At 36.5% G+C, this 25,741-nt stretch overlaps 1 protein-coding gene across 1 annotated transcript; it reads right to left on the reverse strand.

Moving 5' to 3' along the window:
* LOC104462110 (DNA excision repair protein ERCC-6-like) lies at positions 1–24,970 on the reverse strand (the record flags this gene model as incomplete). The annotated part of the gene is made up of 7 exons (XM_010073936.1): positions 24,540–24,970; positions 21,883–22,003; positions 19,373–19,481; positions 16,777–17,464; positions 8,900–9,025; positions 4,759–4,917; positions 1–136 (listed from the first exon to the last, which is right to left on the reverse strand). Coding segments are annotated over exons 1-7 (1,770 nt in total), but the record flags the coding sequence as incomplete, so codon positions are not given.
* Positions 24,971–25,741: the final 771 nt, after the last annotated feature.

Raw genomic sequence — 25,741 nt, forward strand, 5'->3', positions numbered from 1 at the left:
CTTTTTGTCGGTATAAGAACCAGTTTCATGGAGAACAGCAACTCTAAATGGAGGCCACCAAGTGTGCAGTTCTTTTACCCACTGATGCATAACAGTAGCTGGACAAATAATCAGTGTTGGACCCAACCCCTGGTACCTAAAATACAAGTATTCAAGAAAAAAAAACCTTTAACATGAAATAAATACACCATATTAAGTGGCGCATTATAATACACACATATCAAAATGATACACTTTATAGTTCAAATGTAATACAAGAGCTATAGAAATTAACTGGCACCTTGTTTTTCTGGAAGTCTGGAAGATGAAATGGGTACTGCTATAAGAACCTATCCACTCAACAGTTAATGGATGCATCTATCAAGACAAACACAGAAACAGAAAAGCTCCAAACAATAAGGCATAAAGGGACTTCCTCCTGTGGTAATACAAATCAGGTGTGGGTGACTACTGTTTCTATAAAAGAAAAAAAATCATTAAGAAACAACTATTTTATTACTTCTGTTAAAAAGAACGTGAAGCTAGAGTCTCACAAATGGACTTATAGGTGTTCTGCTTCATGTTGGTAACATACTGTATTATTATCACCATAATTTACAGATAAGGCAAGGACTCTAAACCAGCAGAATCTACCATCCATGGAAGTGGAGGTCTGAGCTGGACTTAAAACTGTCTCGTAAGTTCCTTATTCATAATCATATGATTGTTTCTGAGACTTACTGAGAGAAAAATCTCTGGCACAACAACCAAACAAGAAAAATTAACATCACAAACAAATACCAACAATTATATAGGAAATGTACTAAGTAGTGGTCACTAGTAGTTATTTTCCATCTGTATGTGCTCTTTACAAAACACAACAAAATGACTTTGCAAACAAAGGCAATAGCTACAGTTATCACATACTGATCTGTGTCTGGCCAACTACTATTCAAGCAGTAATAAACAATTCAAAAGACCACAGTATACATTCAAGATTGCATGTATATAGCAATAAAGAAGGATTTTCTGGACACCAGCAATACCCTGCTTTAAAAAAAAACTGTCAATGCCTTCAGAAACTGCTGATGTTAAGAAATAATATTCTTTATTAAAAGCTTATACATATGCAGAATAACCACCTGGACGTTCCTTATCTCTTTCATTATGAAAAAATACTATGTAACAACCTCACATAGTCTAATTAAAAAACTCCCAGCAATCCAAGGAGAAGTTAGAAGTTGGAGATGCAAAAAATACCTTCAGCTATGCTACGAATCCAAATACCCACTGCTACTGCTCTTAAAAATACCTATAGCAAAAGTGCCAACTGCTCTTAAGAACATCTATAGGAAAAAAAGCCAACTTTCCCAGAACATATTAGTTTCTCATTCTTCGTGGGCAGTAATAAATTGCCTCTGGTTATTACCTTGGTCTGTATGAAACAAGCTCACATGCTGGGTTTGATTTTTTTTTTCCCCCTCAGCTTACACAGAGTTCATGCTTCCTTTGATCAATTTTCAGAAAATCCACTCCCTCTCCACCCAGTTGTCTGAAATCTCTTCTCTCACTAGTCTGGCTCTAACCACTTTCCACTAGCCACTATTTTATTCTTCTTTTGAGACCCTTTATTCCTTTATATAAGAGACTCATGTAACTTCTTCCAGTCTGTGCTATTTCACAAAACTAAACAAACCATGAACTTCTGCTTGCTACGCTTAGGAGGCATCCTTCATTCTCCTAATCACTGCAACAGATTTGCTCTGCTACCCATCCAATTTATATTTCTTTTCCTTGAACAAAGGTGACACAATAACATTCCAAACCAAAGTCTTACTGCTGCCTTGTGCCAGGATACTAATACTGCCCTGTTCCTACCCCAAATAGATAGTCATAATGTATTCTGTCCCTTTTTCACAGCTGCACTGCACTAGCAGCTTATGGTTAGTATCATATATGATCAATATACCCAAATCTTTTTCTTCTTCTGTTGTTTCTGGTTTATAAAACCCAACTTCACAGCAAGTATCCTTTATTAGTTCTTATTTAATTGGATGTGATTAGAATTGCAAATAAGATCTACTCCTGCACCTTACTACCAAGAAAAATGAAGCTGTAGTCATACTATATTTACAATCTTTTAATACAGAAAAAAATTAGCAGAGGAAAACATGTTGCATTTTAAACACCTATATTGCCAAGCACTGGCAATTTGTGCCCTCAAAATGAAACTGAAATGACAACTAAGTCCTAGTGAAAATAAAAGAATAGGGCAGCAAGAGCAATACAAAGTTTCTGGGGCAAAGGATTTTTATTTATGTAAGCACTATGTAGATTAATCTCTCCGCCACTCATAGTAGAGATTGAACCTTAAAGTTTAATGTGTATGATTATACCTCAGTAACTTGAAGACCACAGATGAGCCAATAATCAGTGTGTAAACTTTATGGCAGAGGTTCTCATCTGATCTCTCAAATAAATTAAGCAAAGTCTGCAGTGAAAGGCAACATCTTAGTTAAAAAAAAATGTATTTGGAAAGAAGCAAACTTGTGGGCCCCCAAGCCCTTCGACAGATTTCAGTAACAGATTTCAACCTAGATACAGGCTAGAGATGGGTTACTTAAAGTTTGCTGCTGCTGCTTTGTTTTCTCTTGTGAAGGGACCATTGGTCTGAAAGCTGTTGCTTGTTCCAACTATCTCAGTCTGTCTAACAACAGACCTGTCCTCCTCTATAAATATTGCTTCCCTTACATCCTCACACCACTATAGCTATGATACCTCACATGACATTTGGCTTTCCCCAGCTGCATGACTCAATAACCGCTAAAAGTGAGACATTTTTTATTTGTGTAGTAGTTATACTCCATGTAACAAGTAGTTCCTTATTTCAGCTAGTCTTCAGGCTGCCTCAAAATCAGAAAAACATTGGAAACAGAAGCAATGTACAAAACGAAATTTTTACTCACCTTATTTGAAAGAATACCTTTGCAGAAAATTTCACTGATAGAAAATAAAGCTGAATATTTTGAATATCAACAAAAGCGATGCTATTGTCTTAATACTCAAGTGCCTCCAAATACAACAATCTTTGCAATTCTGCATAAGAATGACAGAATTATCTCCATTTTACAGAAGGCCAGCTAAGGCTGGGAAATCCTGCAGTGCCAGGTTCATACAGTGGTACGCTAGCTCCATCTACACATCAAGGTAACGAGATACAAGCTAGGCTGGAAGACATTTAAACATGCTGACAATACAACTATGTCCATCCACTCTTAATGCATGCTTCTCAGCCAGACTGACAGAAAGATCTTCTGCTTACAAGACTACATGGCTTTCAGAGAGAAGCTAGCTAGCCAATGTTACTGCCTTCCTAGTTCAGAGTGCAGATGGGGAAAACAGTTGACTACGCAAAGATCAAGTTGCTTAGACCCTCTGCCTTACAGCAGACAAGCAAAATCAGAATAAGATGCACCAAAAAATTAAACCTTGTTTCCTCCCATGAAATTACTATTATGATAATGACATGCACCAGCCAAAAAAAGAAACTGAACACATTATCCTACATGCAGAAGGAAGACTGCAACTTAGGTGTGCAACTATATTTTGGCCTCTTCCAAGTTTTATTGTAGTTTCGCTGCAGTATCTTAGATCTTAAGCTGTAACTGTGTAACAATGTCAAGAGATGTTCCTGAAGGATTTCCATCAACTCAGTGGTCCTCCTACTGGGGCAGGAAATACACCTACATGAAATCATCTGTACAGCATCCTTAAATCAGGCAGCCATATCAAAGTAAATCAACTGGCCTGAGTGATGGAGGACATGGAGTTTTTTATATAAGGGCTACAAGAGGATGCAACTGGAGAAAAGAGTCATATTTCCTCTTTAAGGAATTATTTTACAATTCATGTATATGCTGAACATAATTTAAATATACCTCCATAGAAAGTTAATTATTTTTGTTTAGTATAGTACTGTGGTATTTGCTTAATTGCATGTAGTAATTTACATCACGTAAATAGGCCAACAGAAGTAGAAAAATCAAGCATTATTCATGCATGCATTTGAAAATCCAAGGACACCAACAAGTATCTTTTCCAGTGATTTCACTCATTAAGATGGAATTTTAAAGCATTGCTCAATAACAAAAAAGCATAAAAGATCTTGTACGAAAGGCCAATCACTGTAGCACAGTTTTGAAAAAAACCAAAAAAAATAGCAGATGGAAATTCCTCTGTAAAAGCTACCACTTTTATTATTACTACTATTTTTTTTGGCATGGATAGTTCCCTGCCGATCAGAAACTCTAACTTTCATTGCAAATCAGCTTGCTACTTCCTGTAAAGCACTTACCTGGTGGCATGCCAGAACAAATATTTTAATGTAAAATTTAATAAATGGAACTAAAGGTATTACATCTAATTTAAAATTACATATTGTGTAAACTATTGATATTAATGTAATTGAGTTTGTAAACAATCCATTTGTGGAAGCTAACCTTAGACACTGTATTGACCCAAAATATCTAGTGTGGCTCATCTGCAAAATGAAGCATCAATGCCTGGAATTCATTAAAAGTGTTACATGTTTAATTTTTCCTGCCCTACAGCTCCATTGTCTCGTAAAATTTTTCCTTTGATGTCCCCCACTAAAAGAATTAAAGGAATATTGTAATTGAAATGTCATTAATAATTCACAGAACCCTCCTCCACCAGCAATACATCTGATGAAATATTAATTGAGCTCCACAGACTGACAGTCTGCAGAGGAGCACTTGCCTGCAATTTGAACCACGAGTCCTGATCTTGCTGTAGCTCAGGCTTGCCAAGAAGGCAATTATCTGGATGGTCTTGCCCAATCCCATCTCATCTCCCAGAATTCCTCCTGCCTGCTGGCAGTGCAATTCCCAGAGCCACCTAACACCTGTCTGCTGGTACCTAAAACAAGGAAAAAGAAGATGGCAAATATTTGATAACACAGATCATAACAGAAAGTACTCATGAATTAATAATTTGGCAAGGTTCCTATACTAGCAACAGTAACATGTTGGATGTGTGTTTTACATGAGTGCTGTATTTACTAGGTCATACATTTTTGATGCACTCAGATGCTACATGTGACTTTCATTCTTTATGCAATGCTAAAACATTTCTAATTAAACTGAGAGTCATGGTAATTAGAGGGTATTTTATTTCATGTATATTTTAAGTGTTAAAAGCAACTTGGAAAGCTCTTCTAACAAAGCATTATCTTTTCAGAAAAGACAACATGTAAGGTTCTATTAAATTATATTATTTGGAACATATACCTTGAACTGAAGGAAAAGCTTGACTTGTAAGGGGTACACAGACTTTATACTCCACTGTGAAAACAGATCACATCTGCCAAAGCATGCTTTCTTTTTTATATAAATTTGTTGAATAACGTTTAGTCTCTTTCAATGAAGAAAAAAGCCAACAAGGCAAAATGTTTTGGAGGGCAAAACAACATAAACTATTCCAGTGAATGGGATGCAGCAGAGCATTATTATGTGAGAGTTATCAGGGTAGTTTCTGCTTCCAGTCATTCACTGGAAATTGTGTAAGCAACAACATGAAATACATCCCAATTAAAAGCAGTACACTAAGAAAGCAAGATTTACAATGGCAAGCTAAAAAGGCGAACATAAGATGCTGGACTAAGAATAATTTTAGGACATGCTTTTAATAATGATATGGAATATCGAGACCAGTAGGAGTAACACACCATGTGCATGCATTAAATTGAAAACAGGACAGAAAGAAATGAAGAAGCAGTATATCTAAAATACAATTTAAAAAAATGTTTCAGCACTTCTATGTCTTGTAACTTAGAGGAAGAACATGGCTACCAATATAATTTTCTTGATGGTAGGCATTCCTAACAGGAAAAAGGAAAAAACCCTTTTTTTTTAAAAAAAAAAAAAAAAGGGATTGTTCATTTTAGGGCATTGTCCTGTGTGCATTTCAAAATCCTGTTTCATTCTTTGAACAAATAATATTTAGGACTACTGATAGCTAATGACAGTAGTTGAGTACAAAGTACTATCACAAATCAATTTATGATGAGTTCTGTATAGATTTAGAGAATGCTAAATGGAGACAAACAAACTGCTTGAGTAGTTAGAAAAAGATGATCAAAGAACACATCTAATGGTTCAGACATCATACTATCTGCCAGTGTCCCAAATGCATTATGCCAAGAAGCCCTTAAAAAACCCCTTTTATTAGAAATTAATTCACCTTAAAAATGTAGCAATCTAAAACCAACTATAAAGTGGCTTGCAGGATTAGCTACAATTGGGTTAAGATGCTACCATTATTACATTTTATGAAGACAGAACATTTTCTGACAGAAATATCAAAGAATTGGAGAGAACCCTAATTCCAGGTGGAAGCTGCTCCCACAGACTAAAGTCAAGCGTTTGTTCAGAAGACAACCATTCAAGAACTCCCTGATATTATTTTGCATTATTTCTTAGGATTACATTCAGTGCTTAAAAACTAGCTGCATTTACAAGCATCTTTCTCACTCTCCCCCCTTTTCCTGAGAAAGTTTCACAGCAGAGAATTAAGTTTGTGAAAAACTCCACTCCAAAATGATCTAAAAATTTAAAAGATGCAGGTGCTTTCTTTGCATAATCATATAAATGTGCAATAATTGCAACTATGCAAAAGTTAAAGTAAAAAAAAAAAAGTCCCCTGTCAATAATTTTTCATGGTTACATGGAGTGATAATCATAGAATCACAGAACGGTTTGTGTTGGAAGGGACCTTAAAGATCATCTAGGTCCGGCCCCCCTGCCTCATCCAACCTGGCCTTGAACCCCTCCAGCTTCTCTGAGCAACCTGTTCCAGTGCCTCACCACCCTCACAGTAAAAAAATTTCTTCCTAATATCTAATCTAAATCTATCCTCTCTCAGCTTAAAACCGTTACCCCTCATCCTATCAATTCACTTTAACCTTATGTTCTCATTGCACCAATTTTTATGTTTTGCTTTTTACTCCAAAAATACCATAGAATAAAAATGCTGCCTGATCTTCGAAAATACTTATGCTTGGACTGCATTTCACGAGCAATCATGCTATGATTCATCCCTCAAAATACACCACAGTAGCTTGCAGAGTTTAGCTGTATTGTTGCTGAGACAAAATTGCATTTCAGATGTATCAAGGAAATCACACACTGAAAGCAAATAATGAAGAAACCTGGTTTCTTTCTCAGGCTAAGTGCAGACACTACAAATTTTTGTCAGACTTGCTCACTACGTTTGGTTTTGTTCCACAGCAGCAGCAATGGTATTCTTGTTGAATGTTCCTCAAAGCAGACAAGTATATAGGGAAGAAACAGATTATCCACCTTCACAGGCTTACCAAAGAATGAACTTAAGGGTCTACTATTCTAGTGTGAGCTAACTTCTTTGGAATTCAATTCAACTATGCAGGAAGATCACTTACAGTATAGCACTATACACCTACTTGGGTCAATATACTTCCACGTTTTGTACTAAACTTGCTCCAAACTCAAATGTTTAATGCCTATTGACTATGGGCCTTCCTACACCGGAGATTTCAGCATTGAAGTTACAAGCCAGATGAATCATTCAACTCAATTGATCTTTCTAACCACTTAGGAACTTTTGCCAACTGACTCATGCTTGGGGGATACCCTTCATTAGTGAGTCTGATTTATCTAAGATTAATTTTTAGTTGTCTGCCTTATTTCTGTTCTTTGGGTTGCTCAGACCACACATCCGTTCTCAGGATGATTACTTCTGCAGTACCTTTGCATAAACAACTGGAGACCACATATTGGCCATGTACGGTCATGGCAACCAAGTCATTAATTCAATTCCACTTCAGAGCTAGTGCTTTCCTTCTGAGGAACTGCAGGAGAACACTAATAATTTCTTTGAGGTTAAGACTAAGTGGTCCTGTTGGGAGGGATACCACATACACCCATTATAAACCAGGGCTTTCACTACACTAATTATAAGATTCTAGAGAGTTAGCTTTTGAAAGAGAGGATGTTTTTCCTGCTGTGTGAAATGTTGACAACAAAAGAAATTCAAGCCTATTATACATGAAAGTTAAAGGACAGAGTATGGATGAAGTTTACTTGTCAGCTGCTAGCTTGTTTGGGCTGCCTTTTGTAAATAGCTTTCTGAGATTAACTTTAAAGTGCCAATGGGCACCATGGTCTCAAAAAACTGAAACAGAAAGCAGACATGTTCAAATCTGTAATCCTGCATTAAATGGCTAAAGTTGCAGAGTGTTTTCCATCTGCTAAAGGAATTAAGAATGCACTGTCCATACTTTAAAATTTTACTGGGCAAAATGTTCAAGACCATTTTATAATATGAATTATAATATGAATTATATTTTGAGTAGACTTTGAGCACTTATTTAAATAAACAGTTGTCCATATTTTCTGCTGAAAGAAAATTTCACTCACTTCACCCAATCACTGAAATACCTACATTTCTGTGTTTCATCACAGCTTACCAACATCCTGTTCTTCAGTTATTCTACCATTCCGCACTTGAATTAAAAGAAAGAACTTATAAAAGAAAGCATTTATAAAAATAGACAAGGAGAGCTTCTCAATTTGTAGTTTAGCTAATATGCATTCACAATATTCATGTCAGCCAGTTATCATTTGTATTTTCATGGAACTGCATTTTGTGTTTGTGATAAACTAGTTTATTTGAGGTTTGATCCAGGAGCCTTTTTTGAAGAAATAATCCTTCAGAAACAACTGAAGTAAAAGCTGAAACATCATTCACTGAAGTAAAAGTACAGCAAAGGCCATCCAGAAATCACCATGACTGTTACCACTCGTATTACTAACAGCATACATCAGCATAATTATTTAATTAAAATAAACTACATAATACATACTTAAAAAGCTTTTTAAAAATAAATCCTGGTACTTTGAAACCCTCTTCAAATTCACCGTCACTTTCTTCAGAAAGTTCCTCAGCTGTTTGACGTTCTTTCTCCTTCAGACGTTCTTTTTGCCACCTCCTAGAGTAACACAAGGAGTCAACATTCAAGTATTGCATAGAAAAGATACTATATGAAAACTACACTGAATTTTCCATCAGGTAAAAACCCAACAAAAACGCATTCTCTGATGTAATAATTTAAATAGTAATCCTTTGGAGGAGAGAATTATGTAAGTAAACACTCAAAAGTATTTGACATATTATAAGCCTTCAGAGTTCTATAGCTAGGCACAATTTTCTGTAGACAGATATAAAATGGAATCAAAAGCTAACACCATCAAAAAAATGTGGCTACTTTCAATCTCTAAACCTCCATAAAAACACCCACAAAAATATCAATACAATATTCCAAAAACGATTTTATTAACCTAACCAAATACTTAAATAGCTTCCTTCACCTAGAAAAATGTGCAGCAGTGTATAATCTTATACAGAGGACTCAGTTGGAAACATTGCCATGTTTGTGGTGACATGCTCCAAATCTGTTAAACAGTCATTAAGAGAATGAGTTTTTTGAGGTTTTGAAATCAGAGTGATTAGTGGTCTGCAGCCTAATCTTATGTGGACTCTAGGCAGGTTAGAGAATCACCTTCCCAACCCATCATTCCCCCGCCTTTTGAAAAACTGCCAAAGGATCATCAACATCCAAGAAAATCATGGACTTGTGTTTTAGTGACCCAAAACCAACAACCTGTAATAGTGAAGTGTATGCTACTGACTGCTAGCTGCATATGTACTAATCAATCAACAGCACTTCACTGACAATTTGAGTTTTGTTGTAATTCTCCCATTAAAGTGCCATTCACTGCAGGCACACTGAAAGTGGAGTATAAACTGACAAAATCCCTACAAGCTATAGAACAGATGAAAAATATCCTTATGTTACTGTTCTGGAAGCAGTGCAAATGCAGCCATATTTAAACTCACAAAAAAGCTGAAGTCTAGAAGTATCTAGAAGTATCTGAAATATAAAACATGACACTAAAATTTTTCAGGTCCCAAAGAACTATAAATAGTAGCAATGGGATGAAAAGAAGCAAATGAAAAATTCAGGCCAAAAAAAAAGTAAGTTAAGCCACCTAGCACTGAAATCTACTACATTAAGTGACAAAGAGCCTCCTGAGTGAGATGCTGGAAAACTCATCTGTCCAGTCTTTTAAGTCCACATTGAGGAAACCCTGGAGAACACACTCTAGAAAAATACTTACAGCCTGTCTTTATGGAACCAGTCACAAACTTGGAATTTTGGTATTGCTTTATAAGTCAAAATAAACGTACAAGCTACTATAACTGCCAAAAATGACTGCACTAAAAAACCCACTAAGGCAACAAAATGCTGGACAGGTTTAAAGAGCCAGTTTCACTGGGATATATTTTCATCTCTTAAGTCAGGAAGTCTTCAGAAGCAAAAATCATGATGGAGAGAAAAATCAGCATATGCAGGGGAAAAAAACAAGATGGACACAGACAGTCTTCAGTTTCCTTACTAAAAAGTGATGAGTTGATAATGTTTATTATTGGATTGTTCTTATTTAATTATATGAAATCATGTACCCAGTTAAGTAGTAAAAAAAGAATTTACTAAAAATATAAAGTGTTAACGTTTTCCCTGCAATACTTTTATGTATCTATCCTAATACAGAAATAGAAATCTCTATCTTAGACTAGCAGTCTGTTAAATGTTTGATTTAATAGTAACATTCATGCTCTGGAGTCTAGCAGGCAGATATGATATATTCTAGAGGCACAGCATACAAATGCATTTATTTTTGTTCAGTACTACAATGTTGTGCTATCAGGCACAGATGGTCAACTACAATTTTGAGTTCCAGAAAAAAGATCAACTATTCAAATTGACAAATGCTGACAGTCATTGGTTCAAACTGTGTTATTAGTGGAACTGAGAAATGTCAGAACTTGATTATTTTATCTGACTGGGTTATCACAAGACTCAAACCAAGGACTGAAACTCCTACTTACCACACTGGTATCAAAACAATTCCAGATTACAAAGCTTCTGAAGTGACAGCCAGGTAAAGAATCCACATTAAACTCAAGTAAGGCTATAATTTGTACAAGAGTTTGCTTCTAATTCTATATCACAATATGAAATGCAACTAGCCAACACTGGAGCTTCAGTCTCCCCTGGGAAGAAACTGATTGCCCTCTAGTGTACATTAGAAAAAGTGATCCAGAAACAACCAAGAAGAAATGTTTCTGAGATTAGCTCATGGCCTTCCAGGAATTTAGGCAGTTCACCTTAATATAACTTCTGCATGAAGGGATGTTGGGATTTCTCTTAAAATTATTAGATACCTAGAAAATACATATGTCTAGAATTTGATCTAATAAATCCTGTACTTAATTTTCCTAAATAAAATTTTATTTTATACACACTGTTATCTGTGACTTTACTGAAGTGTGTAATTACGCAAGCTGTAGTACTGAAGGCTCTGGTGCTACACCTCTTCCAAAGGCCTGGAAGTTTTTTTGCCCTCAATTACGAGTTTAAAGAAAAAGTAGCAATTTGTTGCATTTTGTTGTCACCACGAACAACTTCCAAAGTCTGAAGAAGCTACTCAGTTTCTGAAAGGCTGTGAACTTCATGTAGGACATTGTATTAAGATATTCTACACTAAAACTTCACATTATTTTCTTTAAAAATTTGTAAACATCTAAACGGCTGAAGCAATGGGAGGACAAGCACTATTTGCCAGACCAGACCAATCAGTTGGTCAGTCTGGTCTTGTACCTTTCCCCAGAAATCAAACTTTGGACAGGGAAACAGCAGTAGCTCATATTTGACTTAACTACACAGTAACACATTGACCATTTGGTCAATATATTGCTTATGCACCTCAGTGAAATACCATCAGTATGCCTGAACAATCAGAAATTACAGGTTTTACTATATCACTGTCTCTTGAAAATAAAAGCATGACCTTTGAGAATCTATTTTATGTTGTACATGGTCACTGACATAAATACGATTTTATCCTGAAAGTGCAATATGACAGCCATATACAATACAACTAAATATTTCTTAATATAAGAATGTATTCAGATACTAAGCCCATTTCACACTTACTGCAATACTCTAGAAAGAAATCCTGCATCCAAAACAGTAATGAGTCCAATTTGATGTAAAAAAAAAAAAAATCCAAACCAGTCAGGAACCAAGCTGAGTGTTTAATATAGCTTGCATTTGTGAAGCACAATATGTTTTATATTTTAGACAGCTAAGAATCACTTACAGATTATTCTAATTTGCTAAATTGAAGCATTTGGCATTACTTTTCTGATCTAACTTTTTATGATATATATGGATGGATTTAATCGGTATGTCCTAACGGATGATACACATGCTGTTAGTACCACAAGTCTCTGTAATTAAATTAAGAGTGATGTAGACAATTACACACTTGAGCTTAGAATGAAAGGTGTACTCAGCAAGTAAGCCAAAATATATCTTCATCTGTGTCTTGGCTTTGTCATTTTAAAGAGCAGTTAGGATGCTCTAAGAAAGTATCTTTCAGGTAAGGTAACATTTAATCCTTTTTAAATTTATAACTCTGAAACATCAAGAGATTCAGTGACTCAGATACTTCAAAGAGACCTAGCACATGAAAACTGATCCAATTTTTGAAAAAAAAAATTATTTTTAAGCAGATTTTTTTGGTTTGATTCTTTGTATCAACTGCTTTGTGCACTGATAGCCACAACTTCCAGCTACTCAGCTGCTAGGGTATCACTTAGGAGACATTGTAAGAAGCAGCTTTCCTAGCCTTGCTTCTGAGCACTCAGCAGCAGCTGAAGAATTCAAACAACTGTGCTCCACAAACTATACAGAATACACAAGAAAAGACAGATACGGCACTTATATCCCATAACATGACATGCAATTCCTTCCGTGAAGCAGCAGGCAGATAAATACTGACAACTGCTGTGGGAATAGTGACCAGAAGACTGCTCATTTTTTTGTTTTGACTCCAAGCTGTAACCCTAGGCAGACACTGTATTAGTGATGTCAGTAATGTAACACATTAACTACATATATTATAAGCAGCAAAAATTAGTTGGTTATACTTATGATTTGCATTTTAATACATGCAAAGGAAAACTTTAATTAATATGAAAAAAAAAAAATCTTGAGAAGTTGCAGTTTCCACATCTGCAGTCTTGAGAATAGCACAAGAAAACTATGCGGCAGTTTTCTTGCTGGGAACACAGAAAATGTTTATTTTCTATACATTAATCTGCATACAAGGTTACTTTCATTTTGTGATCCTAGGTAAAAGAAGCTGAAAAAAGCATTTTCACTCATTCCATAGTCTTCAAAGAAACTGGCTCTGCCATGACCTGACCATTCCACCAGGCAGGAAACAGTAGGTTAAGTAAGATTCCACCAGCACCAATTTTGAATGCTTCTATACCAAGATGTTCACTGTTGAGTATGACAAAATATACATTGCTAACATATCTGCTGATGGGGACAAAGCCTCTGAGACCTTCAGCACCATCTAAGAGACTGCTTGCCTAATCCTCTGGGTTCAGCTGGTAATAGCCAGTATGGAGGACAGTTGGGAATGATGATATGCTATTTTTCATTGAATCTTAAACTTACCTTTTAGCTCCTTGACTTTATACTACTTATTTACCTTACTCTCCCTAACCCTGATAGTTCCTTGCTACTGTTCATTATTCTTGCAAGCTACGATTCATCTTAGATGTTAAGCTTTTCAGATTTTTCCCCTGCATATCTGCACAGCAAAATGGCTCCCGTAACAGTACCTAGAGAAAGGCAAGACCCACGCAAGGGAAAAGAATTGAAACTACTGAGAGCGTGAGCCAAATTCGTTATAACTAACTTTTACTTTTTCATGTTTCACTGATCACATCTTGCCTTGAGTGATTAGACTGGCAACTGCAAGTAGCCTTTAGAAGGAAAGGAGAGAGTCAGGTGCTCTCCTGCCTGCCCTGTTTACTACAGATAACACCAGCTGCTGTTTTGGAAACAGTCTCTTGTTCTAAAGATGCTTTGCAGTCCCACAGCTAGCTAATTATAATGCTTTAACAACATCATTGTAGTTTCCCCTTGACACAGACCAATCTCTTCAACTCCCATCTCTGAAAAGTTTTAATGTTAAGCATACCCATTTTCAATCTTTAAGAGTGTAGGACTGTATTCAGCACCAAGCACAAGACTAGATGTTCAGAAGACTAAAGTAATCCTCAAGGATTTTCCCCTGCCTTTCTCAGGGGTAAAATATACCATAATCTCACCCATTCGTTTGCATTCAAAAGTAAAACTGACATGAAACAAGACATAAATGTAAGCAAATGACAGCATTTCTATAGCATTCTTAATATGTTTCTTAATTCACCACATTTTATTTTCTCATGGCATTTCCCATAATGAAGATTACCTGGGGGTGTCAGCATAAAAACATCAATGTGGACAGCTGCAGCTTAACAGCCACAATAACTGTAGCTATGAAATTTTTAAGAGATGTAGTGTTTTGGTAGCAATTACAGTTATTGGTATTTCTAAAATTCATTTAGGCTTTTATTGTAACTTTAGTAACCAGAAGAAATGTATTCTGTGATATGACTTTGCTAAGGATAAATTGTCACAATCTTAACGTTATTAAAAAATGTGTTTGAATGAATTTAAACTGTGAGTCATATTAAAACTTTCAATCAAAATAAATTACTCTTGATGAAAACTCTGAATTAAAAATGATTTAATATTGGTCTAATTTAAATGTGAAGAGTACAGTTTTATTCAATAAAATAGTAAATACTTTACCAATTAAGTACAATTAATTTTTGTTAATGCATAAAAAACATATTTCTTTTTGACCCTTTGGACATTGTTCAGATTAGCCTCTTGTTGAAATCTTCTATTCAAGAGCAATAAACTATGCTTTAACTTTGAAAAGAAGCATCCTGGGAATGAAAACCTACTGCCTCATATCAGCTCCTAATCTGCCTTCATAACCTCGAATGTGAAAGTGAAGTTGGGCTCTTCCTAGCCAAGGTTTTGGTACCACTACATCTAAAACTGTGAGTATCTCTGAAGACACCTCTTCCTCCACAGCAACTCAGGCTCTCACCACAAGAAGAGATGGTGTTTATAACTCTACTTCTTGACCCCTTCTCTGATTCAGCTTCATTTAAATCTGTAAGATTTTATATTTCCATAGAAGTGTAAAATTTGAGTCTCCCAAGCATTGACCATGTTCCTCTGCTAGGCCTTATCACTGCATTAATCACCCTTCACTGACAGCCCTAATATACGCATTCTTCCTTTCACTCTAAAGCAGCCGTTTTCAAGTTGGAATCCATTATTTTCTAGAGGACTATAAAACTAAGGACATTCACTAAAGGTAATAAATTAAAAGTATGCTATCAACAAGCTGAAGTTCATTTTATGAAGCTCAACCCTTCTACTAGAAAAGAGACAACATGCCAGCGGTTAGAGAACAATTGAAACAAAGCAACCAGCTTAGTGATTTGATCATTTGACTCCCAGTATGTGCAGAAATGTCTCTTAACTTCGCTGGCATGTCTAGCTAGCATTTTAACAGCTAACAAATTACATGTTCATTGCCCCTTCAAAATGTTTTCCAGGCAGCTGTGAAAATGGAAACATTGTACAGTCTTATGGTTAGGAGCTCAAGAGATACGCTATCAATAGACAAAACATCTCAGCAGCGCGCTGTAGCTACAGAGAGATCATCAACACACAGGTCATACAAATTTCACAAATCACAGATTAGCACAAGGTGTTTCAGCTGACATTTTCAAAAATAACTTGTATTCTTAGCTGTATTTCCCCACCTAACATACTAGACTCTACTTAGAAATCTTACTCAGTTTACAACCTTAGGTCATCACAGCAACAGAAAACACCACTACTACCACCACTGTCACTATCTCTTTAGATAAGGATGTTTTTACCCTCACTCTCATCAAGAACAAAGAGATGAAAATCACAGTCAGACAGAGCAGGTCTTTTTAGACTTGACTAACAGCATTATAAATGTACAGCCTTCATTACTTATGTCTTCTAATATAAGTTACGCAAGAGATACCATGTGCTAATAATCAAATAATATTGTCCTTTCCAGTAGAAATTTTTACAACTTTAAATTCAAAAGATCCTTTTAATATTGATTTTCAAATTAGCCTGTTAGCCATATAAACTGTAGGTAATTGCCTTGGATTTCAATAAACTAACAGATTCTACAAAAATAGTATGTAACTATAATTCATTCAAATAATTTCTCCTTGACTAGCAGTTAATTATTTAAAGTAAAAAACTAGGCATTTCACACCATCCCAAATGAAAGATTTCTCTCTCAGTGTAAAAGTGGCATCCCTCTGAAGAGGGAGGGCATTGTCTGTCTGCACTGTAATTTTGCCTATCAAACATGAGACATCTTTTTTTTTTGAAAGGTAGGTATATGATCTGCAGACAGAGGCAGTACTTAAGCGTAAAGCTGCCAAGTAATATGCTGTTTTAGATATACTTGATTTTGGCCATACTTGTACAAACAGCTTATTATTGAAGGACCTAACAATCAGAAAAATCTAGGAGCAAAGTCCTTGTAATTAACAGGTATGTATGATTCCATCTGGAACGTTACAATCATTCTGACTGTCTTGTTTTCCTTATTTCAATTTCTAACATTGTATTACAGACAGTGCCCTTTGCATGTTCAGCATAATTTGCTAATGTCACTAATAAAAACATCTAGGACTAACCTTAGTCTCTGTTTATAATAGTCTTCATCTCCATCATCTCTGCATCTCTTTTCTTTGCGCTTCCCCAGTGTAGGCTCTTCTTCGTCAGAGCTTGGAAAGAAGTCAGGATCATCTTCAGCTTCTTTAAAGTCTCTCTTCACCACGTATTTTCTTTTTCTTGACAAATTCTGGAGCTCATAATCAGAATCATTCTCAGCATGAGAAGATGCCCGCTCTAAAAAATCTGGATCAAAGAGCTCCTCATCAGGTACATACTCAGACTCTCCACTATCATGTTTCTCTTCATGAGATTTCTTTTCTTTTGGAATCTCTGCCTTTGAACGAATCTGAAGGGCATGCTTCTGAAGTTTTCTCATGTGTTTTTTTAAGCGCTTATCTGTTTTTGACAGGGCTTTACCCCCTTTTTCCTTTGTAGTAGATGCAGGAGCTACGGACTGAACTTTTTTGGCTTGTGCTTTCTTCTTTGCTCCTTTGTGAACGGATAACTTCTTTCTTTCAGATGACAGCTTATCTTGGTCTGCTAAGTACTTCTCGAAATCAGATTCTTCATTTAACTGTGGTGTCTTCCCCTCTGACTTCTGAGATATTTTAGTTCCAAATGGAGTCATTTGGCCAGTACGAATAAGCTCTTCCCACTCTGCTTCCTGAGCAGGCATAAGCATACTGCCAAGACATGATGGACCAGGTTCTACAACATAAATCAGAACATCCAGCATGCCTTTAACACCTTCTGAATAACTCAGACACAGGAACAAGGGTGATTTGTTTCAGTGACATGTCCTTCCCTCCCCCCACAGCTTTATATGCATTCAGTCCAGTTTTTATATACAACCTCAAAGTCCAAATTATCATGACACATAATACTTGAAGTTCAAAAGAGGCAAACCCCAACAAAACAGAAGGCCAAAAGAGCCAGAGTGTAACTTTTACTTCAAACTACTTCTCAAACTTCATATAGGAAACATTACACATACTATCACAATGCAAATACATCTGAAACAACACACAGCAGCAAGAACTACCATAAAACTACAGTCCCTCATGGTAGAGGAACTCTAATGTGCTCTCTATGCTGTCAATTCAACCCAACCCATGCCACAATGTTCAGTGCAAGAAACCACTGCGTTCCCATGTGCAGTGACATTGTCCATTTCTATCTTACTATTTTTCAGTCCTACTCATTAGCTTGAAATTTGACATTTCCATTACCATACCAGGACAGACACAAATCTTACAAAACACATAAAAAACACTGTCTTCCTGCATGCTTAAAAAACCAAAAAAACAAAACCAAAACATAAAACTCATCTTCCTACTTGACCATACTAATATCAGGATTATGACTTCAGAAGTCAGACTGGCTGCACAGCATGTTGCCATAACAGAGCCCTCAAGTTAAACAGCATATACAGTTGCTATACATATTAACACAAGCTATTATCGGTATTTGAAACCAAAGAGGGGGAAAAGCTCTTGAATTCAGGAAACTGAAGGCGAATTCCAGCCTGAAATCTATTATCAGGGTCCAAAATTTCAAAATAGCTGTACCAGAATTGCCAGCACAGCATGCTACTGTATATGGTCCCATTTAAACCACTGTATTTATCACCAAAACATGTTTAATGACTAACGATGATGCATCAGGCATGAAACTCCTCCCTCTCCACCCCCTCAGTTTCTCAAACTACAGGAACTGCTCAACTCCATTTCTTCTGTCTTGGGCTCCATTCACTTCCTAGTTACATTTCACCACACTGGGTGCCCGAGTTTTACTGCATTCAAAGAAATAGGATTAAAGATGCTTTTCTACTAAGAAAAAAGAGGTTTTGACTCCTCTAAGTTTTGCTGAATCAGGGGGGAAGCATGAGCTCCATGAGATCTGGAATCCACTCCAGACATCTACAATGGACAAATAGCACAGAGTTTATACCTCTGCAAACAAAAATACAACCCAAAGGTGACACCCAGATGTCATGGGGTCCACACTTTCCCTGCAGAATACTGCAGATTAGTGACTGTGGCCAAGACACAGACAAACTGGGGTTACAAAATCCAAGCTCAGTTTGCAGAAGGCAGTAAGAAAGAACACCTAGTGAAACACTGAGAGAACAAATATACTGCTTTGGAAGAAGCCTTATTTTTATTTTTTTTAAATCACAACGTAGCCTGAAAAAGAGAAGCACTTCCCCCTTCCATTTCAAGTGATGCTTCCCAACAGTAAGAAAAATCAATTTTGTTGATGCTGATTGATAGCATCCAGCATATAAATTCTAATTCGATCATGATGTTAGTCATCTTTATCAAATTAGCTGTGAAAAAATGTTAGGATTTCCAATTTATTAAGCCCAATACTCTAATGTGCCTTAGCCATCCCTACTGAGCTGAACATGGATTAACATCCATTTTTTAAAACTTCCCACATGAATATGCCAAGATCTGCAATTCTGCAGGTGCAGAGAATAAGTGTTCTTAACTCTCTCTTTCAAAACAAACCACTGAAACTTATCTCCTTACTGGCAAAGATCTTGCAAACTAGCTTCAAACAAAAAAAGGCATTACATCAAAGTAGAACAGAACTTTCAGTCTTCTCCCATACCTTCATCTTCTTCGAATTCAACATCATTTATTTCATGAAGAATCTCTGTTTCACCAAGAATTGCTTGCAGACGCTTTTGTTTTGCTTTGATCTTCTTTAGCTGTTGCTCCTTGAATGACAAGTAGATACATAATTTAATTTTTAGTCTGGTTCATAAACTTGCTATCCTTTTAAACAATACTTAAATAGCTAGATTTGCATATTTTCCACCAGAATGTCATATTCAAATGCTCACAGTATTCCACTTGCAATGAAAAAAAGCTCAAAAAAGTGTCACCACAATATCTGTAGGGCTCCAGCACACAGAACACACACAATTTTTTGTGTACAAACATCTCACATGTGTACAGTAGGATCGGATTGTTTGTACACACAAATTTCATGTGCACTTTACACATTTTTATGTACATCTGTTGAGGTAATTTTATGAAAGTGTTGATTCTAGTGAAGGAAGCCCATCAAGTGGATCAGCGAGATGCACAAAGAACACCAGAAGATGTTTTCATTATTTGCAAGACTGCATTAATGGTTATTAAGCCACTAAAAACAGCTATAACATTTAATAAGATTTATTTAGCATCCCAGAAGTTTTGGAATGTTTTGTTAGAAAGAAACTGAAACTGTAAATCTGTCCATCATCCTAATATATGTTTGTACACAGTTAATTCAGGAGTGGTCACAGCTAATTTAACAGTGAAAACTACAAGTGAAATGACTTTAAAAAAATAAGTGAAAAGAATCAACATTACAGATGCTATAACACAAGTATAGTCCAAATTCGCAGCTAGCTCTTCTGTTACACTTTTTATCTGATTGTAATATCCTCAATTGTATACTTACTGGTGATTTTGTGATTCTTTCATGTTGCTAACTTTCACTTATGAAACAAGACATTCTAACCAGTAAAACAAAGAAACAGGCAATATAATTTCCACATCTGTAATTCCATTCTTTGGAAATATTTACTCATCTAGGGAGGCACATACTTCAGTAAGAATCAAGTTCATGGCACAATGACCAAATTTTTTTTTCTTTTTGGTCAGGAATGGCTCACTAGCCTGCCCATGTCTTCATGTAGCACTTTTCAAACCACAAAGGGTAAGTACGTCAATGTATGGTACAATATATTACCTCCTGGGTATGCACTAGTATCCTTGCTACCAGAGTACCTCCCTTCATAAAACATTCCCTATATGACAGCTCTAAGGAAATAGCTGTCTTGCACCAGTCATTAATTTCACATTTGTCTCAATAATGGAAGAATTCAGTCTTCTTCAACTATTTTTTTTAATACTACAAAAGGTACTAAAAGGCACGTCTCCATGCAAAAAGTAGCTCAAGACTAGCTTTAAATACACTACCTGCCTCCAAAGAGTCTTCAAAACACCCTTGAGGTTATTAGGGCCACTTTTACAGATTACAGTTTTCATACAAGGATCTATTCTTACACTTCAAGGACTGTTGGAGATGGCTAACAATGAGTTTGCAACAAGGTTTTAATTTCCCCTGCAACTAACACTTAAGTAAATTACTTCAAGTAATATGCAAACAACCAAAATACGTGTCCAATTACATGACCACTCTTCAGTGGAAAGTCTGGTTTGATGCACTTCTTCCCACTACTTCCAGCTACTTGTTCCTAGTCCTACGCCACTGTTCAGTGCTGTCCCTCTCACTCTCTCAATTGGCCAAACTGTAAGCACAGTGTTATCAAGGTTGCTGAAATGATCAAAGTTAAAAACCAAACAACTGAATGAGTCAGTGGCAAATGGCCTGAGACAGGGAAGAAGTGTCTGAGGGCAAAGGGCAGTAAGTTTATCGGTCAGATTTATCATTGGAGTGAATTTCCATCAGATGGTGGGCTCATCAAAGTGCTATATTCTTGACCAGGAGAAGTCTCCCTTTTCTCAAGTCTCCTCCTTCCTATTCACACCTGTATAGGTCTATTGCTTACATTACCCTGATGCCTGCTAGATTGCTCTACAAGCTCCTTTAACTTACTACACTGGCAGAAAAAAGCTGGAGCAGTTTCTGCCAAATCAATGAGTTAAAATGGCTCACAGAAAGGAATGATGTGTACTGGTACAAGAAAGATATGGACAATGAAAGAGGATTAAGGAAAGGAAGGTAGTGAATGAACACCATAAGAGCTGAGATTTAGGTCAGATATTGAATCATGCCCTAACAATGCTTTGCTAATTCTCCAAATACTACTGGGAGGGATTTAATTAAATTAATGCAAATCATTCTGCCAACCAGGTCCTGGAACCTCAGTTTTACAGCTTGCTCTGAAACTTCAAATAAAAAAAAAAATTAGGTCTCAATTTCACATCTTTAAATCAGCTATTTGCATTTTTTGGTAGAAAATCAAACCATTTAAAAGGAAGGAACAACAACTGTAGACTGACTCTGAACTATATAATTAAGCAAGAATTATATCACATAATCTAAACCTTAAGCCAAAGTATAAGCTAAGTATTGTCAGCAATAAATCAATGTAAACCAATCACCTTGTTATATTTTTGACGTTTTACAGAATCTAGTCTTCTATTTATACTTTTGTTGTCAGCAGCCTCAGGTGAAAGTTGTTCAATTATTTTGTCTATTTGTTTCAGAGATGTTGTACATGATCTGAAAAAACAAGAAGACTGCAATGTACTAGTCAACTCTAAAAAGAAAAATAGCACATTCTCGATTCAGACAATTTAGAAATTCCAGGAGATTTAAGGTAAGATTTTAAAAGGTCTAAAGGTAAGTTTCTAAATAAGCATTATATATTTAAACATCACTGGAAATACTATGCACTTTGAAAATATTTTATAATGTACAACTCTTTAAAGTATTTTTGCTAATACTAAAATTCCAAGGGCAAGGAAACTGAACAAACCACTGTAGTATTTAGTACTCAAGTCTGATGATGATAATAAGCAAGTGACAGTGGTTGCTTTTATTATGCTAACGCAAACCAAAAATCTGAACAGGACATCCTATGTTTTCATTTTCTAAAACTGTTTTAATAGTTTTATACCATTATGTAAGGAAGCCCATTTCTTTTTACCTTTACAATGTCTCTTTTACACAAAGAATAGATAACAAGATACAAATACAGTTTCAGGAAGACAGATTAGCTCAAAGAATTAACAGCACATCAACATTAAACTTTCCTTACTCATGCACTACCATGTTTCATGTTTCCATGTACAATATGAAATTCAGGTTGAACCACATGATATAACCTAATATCATCTGTTTCTACTGTTGAATTTGTTTGCAAGGAAGGAGGCACTGGCCCGCCACCAGAAGCAACAAGTCTAAGCTTGTTGATTCAAATAGCAGAATATTTCATAAAGATACACAAATTAGCATCCCAAAGTATTATGAAAAATGTGAAAGAAAACTCTTTACAACACCTGCAAAGCAGCCATTATTCCCCTTATATGCAAAGAAAAGCACTACATAGGTCTCCTCAACCGTCAGGAAGGAAATTGTTGGGTGACATTTCTCTCTAGCTCTAATCTGTATTCTACCACTGTCTTCCTAGGAGATGTATTCTACCAGCTCCCCAGCTATCACTGATACCTTCACTTCTCTGTTCTACTTCAAGACTTTTGAATCATGCCACCCCCTTTCTCAACCTCTTGTTTTGTTGCTTTGAAGCATACCATCCTCTTGTGTGTCTCCTACCTTTTGGCTCTTACTTCCTTGGCCCTAGGGTCTCTTGACACATACCAATACTGTCATCTTCCATAAAGCTTTATTTAACAGGACTGCAGGATTTACACAAGATTTAACTTCAACCATTTTTTATCCTCCTTCTTCTACTTAATTTTGTGTGTACATTATAGAACCACATAGCTGCTACCATGAACTCTGTGCCAACTACTCAAAAACCACTCCTTGCCTGATTTTACCTCTAATCACTCATTCAATCTTACAGGACTTTAACAAACTCCATGCCGTACTACTCATACACCTCTTTATTTTTGTTAGTCCCTCTGCTCAACAAGCCAGCTATATCTCTGCTAATTTTCTCCAAAATAATCTTTCAGACTTGCACATTACATCTTATACAGACAAAGTTCTACAGGTCTGCATAAATCATTTGCATCCCCTTACATAAATCTCATTTTACGACTTTAAGTGGAAGGTGAAAATAGAGGGGTATGAAAAAATCATAGATAAGAAAACCAGGAAAATATCAACTAATTGACAGCGCTGTGCACCACTCTTTCAATAATTGCATAATCTAATTGCAATAGTTACGCTGCTCCATTCTTCCTCTCAATGACCATCTTACTCATTACATCCTTCTGCTATACAACATCTGAAATTAGGTTCAAGTTTTGCTAACTTACTTAATTTCACATCTCCACACCCAAACTGGAAATTTAATGAAGTGCATAAAATTAAGCATATACATAACAAGAGAGCTATGTAAGAGTTCACACAGGTAATGGAGGCCTACAGCACTCAAGCAGTAAAAACCAACATGAATGCAATACAGTGAAAGATGCACAGGTAAAATTATTAACCTGCAGTAGTTCACACAGTAACTGTACAATGAGACTATAAACAGAAAGGGAGATCTAAGATCAAAACTCAAAAAGCTAGTGGCTCCTATCCCCCAAAGTCTTCTCCTACCAAGATACTATGTTACTTAATAATTTGATTATTTTAAGGTATCATTGAGCACTTCATACAAGTACTTGTGATAAGGTTGTTTTGGCTGTAGGACATTCATGATATGGACTCATCCAAGTTACAGAAAGCACAGAAAGAGAAGCAGATAACCCCATGAAGCATACAGAATTGAAGAAGTGACACTTTTTCTGACTGGAACTTTGAATAACAGAATATAATGCAGTTATTCACTGCCCAGAAAACAGACATGCATCTTGGTCAGGTAGGAGACAAAGCAGAAAAAGGAGATGCACTGTCCTCTACGACCCTGATGCATGACTGACTTAGTCAAATAAGAGCAATGAAGCATTGCACTGATATGAATAATATTTTCTCTGTTTTTAAAAAGTGGGTGACTCAGAAGAGTATATGTGACCTAGTGCTTTCAAAACATCTTTTTTGTCTTCCAGCTTTTAAAAACATGAGACACAGAGCCTCATCAGATAGTCAGTAACAGAAAGGAACAGTAAGAAAGGACACAATTTACCTTAAGTCATCCAGCACTGACTGATATTCTTTCTTCGCACTGGCTACTTTTATTGCTTTATTAGCTTCATTAATTGCATTATCTACTTGCTGAAGAACTCCTTGCTCCAATACATCCTGGTCATAGACATCAACTCCTAAACCTTCGAGCTCGGCAGCCTGTGCACTGTCTGAGACGGACTGAATCTGCTGCCTGTTGATCTGTAAAAGGGGTTGTCCTCTTCTGGGTACTTCCAATGGAACAGTCATGGAAGTGGATGACTGGCTGTCAGAGTTCGGAACTCTATTACTGTTATCCAGGTGACTGCTACAAATGCCATTTTCTTCTTCAATTCCAAATTCCTCAGCATTATGCAGGCAATTATTGCTTGAAGTAGTAACAGGATCTTGTTCTTGGGTACTGTCTGGCAGGCGGCTGTCCTCTGTTGGCATCCTCTACTCAAAGGCAACACAAAGAAGAACCACATCATCATAAAAACATTCACACCACAAAGTTCCTCATGAAAACCGTGCCCAAACAAAAACAAGCACAACAATGAGCATGCTTCTTTAGGAGAAATTCTTGTTTCAGAACACCTACTAGTCTACTCCTCCATGAGTCCTTCCCTCAAGGGCTTCTCCACACTAGTTTCCACAATCAAAAGGAAAAAGTGGCCAAAACTTCTTAAAGACAACTATATGGAATACTCCTGGAAGATGCTGACATCAAGACAAATTAAACAATCTGTAAAAATTACTCTCCTTGCCACAGAGTGAAGTCAATCCTATGCCTAAACGGGCTCCAGAAGACTATGACCTAAAAAAAACACATGCAGCTTAACATATCCAAACCCAGAAAGGACACGTTTTTGAAACTGATCAGAACAGATGGCTGTAGGCTGCAGTTTGAAGTACGACATAAAGGATCTAGTTGTTATGAAATTGACACTGGTCTGGCTTACCAAGGCAAGCCTGAAGCTGGTATAGTTTGGAGCCTTCAGGGTGAGACTGTCTTCTGAAAGGACGTACTCTGTATCAACATCGGGGAGAAACAACTGTCATTCACTTGCAGGAAGTCATTAATAAGGCAGGTGGCCTTCAGAAGCAGCCTCTCTCCGCACGGCAGCCCGGAGATCCTCGCGCAACGGGTCTGGCCCTGCGGTTACACAACAGGCTCCATGGCAACCGCGCACCGGCCGCTTCCCCTCCAGGGACCCCGGGCCC

Source organism: Pterocles gutturalis, unplaced genomic scaffold (assembly GCF_000699245.1).
Source record: "Pterocles gutturalis isolate BGI_N339 unplaced genomic scaffold, ASM69924v1 scaffold52352, whole genome shotgun sequence".
Lineage (NCBI taxonomy): Eukaryota > Metazoa > Chordata > Aves > Pterocliformes > Pteroclidae > Pterocles > Pterocles gutturalis.